Source organism: Cucurbita pepo, chromosome LG13 (genome assembly GCF_002806865.2).
Source record: "Cucurbita pepo subsp. pepo cultivar mu-cu-16 chromosome LG13, ASM280686v2, whole genome shotgun sequence".
NCBI classification, from domain to species: domain Eukaryota; kingdom Viridiplantae; phylum Streptophyta; class Magnoliopsida; order Cucurbitales; family Cucurbitaceae; genus Cucurbita; species Cucurbita pepo.
Window position 1 is genome coordinate 974,657 of NC_036650.1, and position 7,860 is coordinate 982,516.

Sequence of the window (7,860 nt, forward strand, 5' to 3'; positions counted from 1 at the left end):
CGGGGGGGGGGGGGGGGGGGGAGCATCATACCATTATCCCCAAAAAATTGCCACCATATTTTCCTAGGGCTCCCTTCGTATTCAAACACCCTTGAGTAGAAATATGGAAGATAATCGTATCTGTTTAAGATAGTGTGAAGGATGAGTACGCTATTGAATGACTAGTGAATAAAGAAACTCAGTTTAAGATCAAATGATAGTTTCAAATAAAATTGTCCAATTTACATTTGAGTATGAGCAGTTAGTAAGGATTTGACACAATGCTGAGCCGATCGACGAGCATGATCCACATGTTCGACCCGAGTTACACGATCATACAGCTGTTTTATTTGAATCACAGTCATTATCTAGTTGAAAAGGAGATTGAAGAATAAAGGCACTCAAGAGGAAGAAGAAGACAAAGAAAAAAGAGAGAAAAACAACCTTTAACGGGAATGCTGCCACATCTCCAACTGCAAAAATTCCTGGTATCTTAGTTCTGAACAGGCCATCAACCTAGGTCCAAAACGTATCTTAGCTTCTTTTTACATGAAAAGAAATCATTTCCTAGGATATTTTCGTGTTCATGAAACAATTTATGATTGACAATTTAAGGGAAGCATTATCCGCAATTAAGTTCCAAAAAGTTTACATAACCTCACACAAGAATACACAAAGAATAAAGCTAAATATGATGCACAAACCAAAGTGATATCCCTGACCCGTCCCTAATGGCCCAGCGAGAGACATGTAAACGGAAGTATCTCTTACCTAGGGAGAAAATAGTTATCCCAACCCTAACGAAATAAGCATAGGATGTAACTTTCAATTCAGTACAAAAGTTTGGATGATATGTTCGGACGATATTGTTCCAAAACCTAGATTCTTAAGTTATTTTGAAGATAAATAAGGCATGTGAAACTAATTAAACTACATCTTGATTAACTATAAATAATTATTACCGCAGTACAATATCAATATGCTAAGATTACAGAAAGGTGTCATTCCTTTAGGAATTGGGACGAGTATAAAGAATGAAGAATCTCCTTCATAACATTAGTTTACCTGTATGCCGCCAACAGTGCTATTCAACCCCACTTGCTCAAACGGACTGACAGCAGGCTTCGCACCAATGCCTATTACTACCTGAAAAAATATTAATGGAAATAAGACCATATCGATGCACCAGAGTTCTAATTAACATGTGCTGTTAAAAGCTGCAAAACTGAACCTTTAGAATTAATCAAACACATGGACATTTAGAGATAAAGACCACTCAAGTATTTTGGGTGAATACCCTAGCCTACTGGCTACAAGGAACAATGGAAGAAATCCCAATAATGAGGAGATCTTTCCACTGAAGCTAGACTTTCAGTTGCTATTGCGTATATATATGACTCTCTAAGAAGGAAAGAAAAAGTCTTTTTAGACCATGAGAAAACAGGTTGACTCTGGCATTTTGCTGGAAGGTAGGTCTAGAGTTTCAGATTTGTAGAAAGGATAGCTATATGGTGGCAGGCTATCCCCGCTTGAAGTTCATAATAGACAGTAAAGAGAAGAATCAAATGAACATAAATACCGTGTCTGCTTCAATGGAGGATCCATCCTCAAGTCTAACAGAAGAGACCCGACCATCTGCACCAGCTTCCAAATTTTTTATGGAGGCCCCCTGATTAATGGTTAAACATAGTGATGAATAGAACAAATTATTTGAAAATTGCTAGGCTGTAGTGGTGATAACCGAGAGAGAGAAGAGAGAGAGAGAGAAACCTTTAAGAATTTGACACCATTCTCCTGGTAAAATTCTTCATATTTCCTGGCCAGCGAAGGAGTAAAAAGTCGTTGCAATAGATGATTCTCGGGAAATATGATCTATAGTATTTCAAACCAAGTGGAGAGAAGTTAAAGAAGACATCAAAAGCATTGAAAATTGAATCCCCGAATAGAGAAGGATGATTAAATTCTAAGAAAAATGAACATATATGTCCCATCGGGGAGAACTCATTCACAGTCCTATATGTAGTTCCATGATCTTATTCCCAATTTTGCGTAGTTAATTATGTGATCATTTCCACTGACATGCAGAAGATACTTCTAGGATCATATTGGTGCTTGACATTTCAAATCTTCGCATAGCTACGGTAATGTATGCATATATATTGATTTATTAATGTTTCTATATAGATAAACATGCAAATTTAACATAAAAACAAAATATACTTCGCTATAAAGATTCAAAGTTAAGCCAATTGACGATATTTGAATTTTATTAGATATAGAAATTTTAATTGCCTATGACTAGAATATGTCATTCTAATACTTTAGGATTGATCAATATATAAGAATTCAGTCTATAAGAAAACCTCTATTCTTTTCCCTAATTTTTAGGTTAAATATTTTATTGAGCTATGTCTAGCTGTATCCAAACCGTGTTTGAGCCATGTCAAAAATTAGGGGAGAAAAATAATTCAGATGCATTTCTTAGTGTGTTCGTTTGTACCCATGTCTAACACATGTCCGTGCTTACTATCTGATATCAGTTCAATCAAATGAAAGAATAGTGCAACAACAGATGAGGATTAAATTAGGTGCACTGCGCACATAACTTCCAAATTTTCTCTCAAAAACAAGCTAGTATAGTGAACAAAATTCAAGCTATAGAGGAGTCCATACTGTTGTATCAAGTTTCCAACCAACAGCTGCCGCAGCGACCTCCATACCAATGTAACCACCACCAACAATAACCACCTTTTTTGCTTTCTCCTGGAAAGGAAATGGAAGTCAATTGGTGTCACAAAAAGTAGACTGTAACTTCTGGAGAAAAGAATTTACACAAGGTAGGAGTGTGTAAGTGAATGTGCAATACAAGAAAAAAAGGTGAATTACCAATGAGGAAATTAGTGAATCTGCATCTGCAACATCTCGGATGTAGTGAACACCCGGTAGCCCACCCCCAATTCTATCTGGAAATCTGATAACAAGATAGCAGCGGTAATGAAGCTTTTAGATACCTATTTTTATAGTGAAATAGCACTGATCAATTACAACATGTTCTTAAAGAACTGTAATTGAAAAGGAAAGAGTAGAAGCACCTCGAGGCTGTACATCCTGTTGCTATTAAAAGCGCTCCATACTTGAGCAGTTTTCCCGAATTAGTTTTCAGGGTTTGGTTTTCTATGTCAATACCCGTAACTGGATCTTGATAAAATGTCTGAAAGGCAAACAAAAGTGAGTACACAATGGACAAAGCTCGGAGCCACAATTTAAAAAAGGAAATGAAAATATCTATTTGCAAGATGCAATTCGGGGAAGATCAGTCAAAACTTCATATTGCAGATCAACAATAACATATACGCTCATCATATGCAAGTGTAACTTTTACTCAATCCATGTATACAACTCCAGAAAATACGTCTACAGATCATTCAATGGTGACCCTTACTTCATATCTGGCATGAGAATAATATACTTGGAATCATAACACTAGCAGCAATAGAAATCAAGAACAACCTTAAACGTTTGAAAATAATACAAAATCATTCCTAATGATTGTTCATAACAGTTATATTATTAGCTATAATGATTTGGTAGCAATATCTTAATCTAGCGTTCCAGAGGTTTCTCTACAATTTAACGGAAACTATAAAATACATAAGTGAAAGGTTCTGCACACGAAAATGTTAAAAACATATGATGACAATTACCTCAATACCTTTATCCTTGTACCATTCTGGCGTTTGTCTTTCCCCACCAGATCCAACACAAGTATGAAACCCCTATAAAAAAAAATTTAAAAGTAAAATCGAATGTACTTAAGATTAGATTAAAATTATCCAAGGCAAACAAGTGCAGAGTTCAGTTTGATTTTTGCCCTCAATAAATTCCGGAGTTCACTCAGTGACCAAGCTAAGAACATAGAAACAGAGAAATTGCAAATCATGTTCAAGAGATTGAAAGCAAATGTAAACTGTAATCTCCAAGAGAAATTGTATCTTACAGGCAAGCGAGCTGGTTTTTTATCAAGAGGAAACAAGTAACCTTTTGTCAGAGCCGGACGCTCGTACGGCGCAACTGCCTGCAATAGAATCAGTGCCAAGAAATTACTTTACGATAAGTTCACAATTCGAAATGGGGAAAACAACCTAATTCGATACCTTCGTTGTCTACATTAAAGAATTTATGCTGGAACGAAACTGTAAGCCAAATTACCTCCTTAGTTACTATACAAAGCCGTCCATCCGCCATCCCGTGCTCGACGAAAGTACGAGCCGCATAACCAGCAGCATTGCCACCACCAACAATCACAAACCTACAAGAACAAAAAAAGCAAAAACCACAAAATTCACCATCCACCCCGCAAGATCCAACAAAATCTGGAAGAAAAGAAATGAAAAACACGGACTCTCTATTCTCGTTAGCGAAATCCGAGGAGGCAACAACGTAGCTTCTCCGGAAAGATCTGAAAGAAACAGAAGATTTCGGCTGAGCTCTAGAAAAGGAACCAGAGTGCGGACACCATAGAGAGAGACCGTGCTTCAGCGACACAGAATTCGATGCAGCTGCCATCATCAATCTACGAACTGCAAAAGCTCGTGCAAAACAGAGCGATCGGCGATGGAAGATCGATCAGAAAAACACACAAGTGAAGAGTACAAACCTGGAAACATGGAAATTGGTGAGAGAGACGGCGTTGGTTATATAATCAAATCAAGAAAGTGGAATAAATTATTGAGTAGCGAGTGATGGTGGCTCTAGAGAGCTTCCAAGGGTCGCGAGTGACTATTGAGGGTTGAATCGCTGCACCATTACGGGTTGCTACACGCCCGCCATTTCACTTCTGCAGCGCCACTGACAATTTTTTATTCTCGCTCCTCTCGCCTATTTGCTCGTTGGGTGCCGCGTCCTAAACGATGTCGTTTCCCCGCGAGGGAGGAGCCGATTTGGGCTCGGCCCAAGAAGAATATATTTCCGAAAATTTGTTTCTTTAATACATTTATTTCATTTTTTACTTTTATCAAATATTATTTAATAATTGATGATTAATTTTTATATATATATATATATATATATATATATATATATATATATATATAAAGAGATAAATTTTAAGAGTTTTAAGATTTAATTTATTTAATTTATTAAGAGATAAATTTTAAGAGAAAAAAAAAANATAAGAATATATTTCCGAAAATTTGTTTCTTTAATACATTTATTTCATTTTTTACTTTTATCAAATATTATTTAATAATTGATGATTAATTTATATATATATATATATATATATATATATATATTTATATATATATATAATATAAACAAATAAAAAAATAAAAAAAATAAATATATATGTCACTAACCTCTTAGAGATTTTGGTATNGGATATTTTTGTTACCAGTCATTCTTTGTAAACGCATAGGTAAAGTTAAATACTAAACGTGACCATACTAATTTTTAGAACAATAAATCAAAATTTATTTTTTCTATTAGATAAACACGACTCTCCACAATGGTGTGATATTATCCACTTTGAGTAGAAGCTCTTGTAACTTAGCTTTAGGTATCCTCAAAATGATCATTCTCTAAATTCGTCGACGTGGGACTTCATCCAACACCTCCCCTCAAACAAAGTATGTCTCTCCTTAATTGAGGTTCAATTCCTTTTCTTTTGAAGTCTTAGTCATTTTTTTACTATGTCTTCAAAGAGTCTCGACTCCTTTTTCTTTTGGAATTATTTATTCGACATTTAAGAATTCGATTGAAATAACTAAATTTAGGGCAAAAGACTAAAGACTGGCATATAAATCATCCAAAGAATGACGTCAATAAAATTATATTTTATTTTAATTCCAAACACGGGGGTTAACAAGTCTCAATGTTTGGGCCGTGGCCCGTAACCAGTACGAAAGAAGACAATGGGCCGGAAAGCCCATAAGTTGTCTATTCATTGGATGGGTTATAAGTCAAAGTTTCTGAGTTTTAGGGCTTTACGCTGTGAAGGAAGATTGTGAAAGGGTTTCTCTCTTAGCTGCCGCTTCTTCCTGCCGCCGCCGCCGATCACTCCGTCGAAATGGTACGTCGTTTATCCTTTACCCGTACATTGAACACCCAACTTTATTCTTTTGTTCAACCAGAAACCAATGGAAAATGTTAGTGAGATTTGAAGGAAATGTAATTAGTTGTTAATCTCGTTGATGGCTCGTTCATTCGCACCATTCATCAATGCGTTTGGTTGGTTTTCGATTGGGATTGGGTTTGGGACTTTGGATGTAATTAGTGTTACCGGCCTGAACTCTGAATTCTGAAGTGTTTTTATTTTATTGTTCATGATTTTAATCGACTCTCAACGGGGAGTAAATCTGTTTAAACAATCCGAACGTTGTCTTTTTAGATCATTTCAGAGAAGAACCGCCGAGAGATCTCGAAGTACCTATTTCAAGGTAGTGAATTTTACTTTCCTGTGCGTTTGTTGTGGTTAGGGTTTTTTTTCCTTCTTTTTCTCTTCGTCTGTTTGTTTATTTTTTGTTTGTTGCTGTTTTATATTAGAGGGAGTTTGCTATGCGAAGAAGGACTACAATCTAGCCAAGCACCCAGAAATCGATGTGCCAAATTTGCAAGTGATAAAGCTGATGCAGAGCTTCAAGTCTAAGGAGTATGTTCGCGAGACATTTGCCTGGATGCATTACTACTGGTACCTCACGAACGATGGCATTGAGTTTCTGAGGACTTACCTGAATCTCCCTTCAGAAATTGTCCCGGCTACCTTGAAGAAGCAAGCCAAGCCAGCTGGTCGACCCTTTGGTGGCCCATCTGGAGACCGCCCACGGTAAATCTTCTGCTGCTTTGCATATGATGGATGATTTCCATACTTATGCTTATTGGTTTTTCCTGAACTTTGTGCTGGTTTTAGCTTGTTGATTTACTCTGTATCATTACTTTATGTTGGATAATTTTAGTTCTAAATGGTCTACTACTGCTTTGACTAGATTGGATTTGGAAATTTATCCGTTTACCTTGGTATTACGGGTCTACTGATTCTGCACTTTGCTGGTCTCTGAATCATTTTGTAGTTTGATTTTGATTATCCTTTTATCCTCTTACTTTTGAATAGTGGCCCATCAAGATTTGATGGGGAAAGAAGATTTGGTGACCGAGATGGCTACCGTGGAGGTCCTCGCGGATCTGGTGGTGATTTTGGTGATAAGGGCGGAGCCCCTGCTGATTACAGACCTTCTTTTGGAGTAAGCTATTTTACCACTCCTAGGATTAGCCAACTCTTGATATTCCTATTTAAGTTAGATTTGTTTGCTATGCCAACTAAGAGATTGTTTGATCTTGATATTTCGAATCTTAGTTACAGTTCACTCTCCCAGTTGGGGGTATCAAAGTCAATAACTTTCTAATTGCTGTTTATTGGTTCTTTAATATTGTAGGGTCCTGGAGGAAGGCCTGGCTTTGGCCGTGGAGCTGGTGGCTATGGTGGAGCACCTGCACCATCAAATCTTGAATGAGGGAACATCATAGGTGTATGGGATTGTTTTTGTTAGTTTTATTTTCGAAGCATGTTGAATCGAAGATGTTAAATTAAACTCATGAGATCATATCAGTTTTGTTTGCCTATAATCAATTGTCAGATCTTTGATTGCTGAAGTCTTTTTGATGCCCCCTCTCCTATTGCTGATTCCCAAAACTCTGTTCTCACCATCGTTTAGATTGTGAATTAATCAACTCATCCCAGAAGCATTCTAGTTCACTGCCTGCCTCATCCATTTTCATTTTCAATTTGTTCTGCCCCCTCTCCTATTCTAGTTCACTGCCTGCCTCATCCATAGTAATCAAATAGCATTGGCATACATGTGAGTATTACATGCGAGTATTATGTCT

General features: G+C 36.8%; 2 protein-coding genes across 2 annotated transcripts in view; one reads left to right on the plus strand and one right to left on the minus strand.

Annotated features, from left to right (window-relative positions):
- Positions 1-4,858, minus strand: part of LOC111809047 (monodehydroascorbate reductase, chloroplastic/mitochondrial) — a 6,667-nt gene extending 1,809 nt beyond the window's left edge. Inside the window, exons 1-14 of the mRNA XM_023695372.1 lie at positions 4,637-4,858; positions 4,382-4,559; positions 4,189-4,288; positions 3,977-4,054; positions 3,684-3,755; positions 3,072-3,190; positions 2,866-2,950; positions 2,653-2,742; positions 1,750-1,851; positions 1,559-1,648; positions 1,045-1,125; positions 424-495; positions 226-320; positions 32-120 (exon numbers count right to left, since the gene is read on the minus strand). Of these exons, the coding sequence (XP_023551140.1) occupies positions 32-120; positions 226-320; positions 424-495; positions 1,045-1,125; positions 1,559-1,648; positions 1,750-1,851; positions 2,653-2,742; positions 2,866-2,950; positions 3,072-3,190; positions 3,684-3,755; positions 3,977-4,054; positions 4,189-4,288; positions 4,382-4,559; positions 4,637-4,646 (1,261 nt within the window). The 5' untranslated portion in view covers positions 4,647-4,858. The remainder of the gene's footprint in view (positions 1-31; positions 121-225; positions 321-423; positions 496-1,044; positions 1,126-1,558; positions 1,649-1,749; positions 1,852-2,652; positions 2,743-2,865; positions 2,951-3,071; positions 3,191-3,683; positions 3,756-3,976; positions 4,055-4,188; positions 4,289-4,381; positions 4,560-4,636) is intronic.
- Positions 4,859-5,956: 1,098 nt separating this feature from the next.
- On the plus strand, positions 5,957-7,626 carry LOC111808033 (40S ribosomal protein S10-1-like). The gene is made up of 5 exons (XM_023693806.1): positions 5,957-6,049; positions 6,368-6,416; positions 6,523-6,802; positions 7,088-7,217; positions 7,410-7,626. The coding sequence occupies exons 1-5, from the start codon at positions 6,047-6,049 to the stop codon at positions 7,485-7,487; spliced, it is 540 nt and encodes a 179-aa protein (XP_023549574.1). The 5' UTR covers positions 5,957-6,046; the 3' UTR covers positions 7,488-7,626.
- Positions 7,627-7,860: the final 234 nt, after the last annotated feature.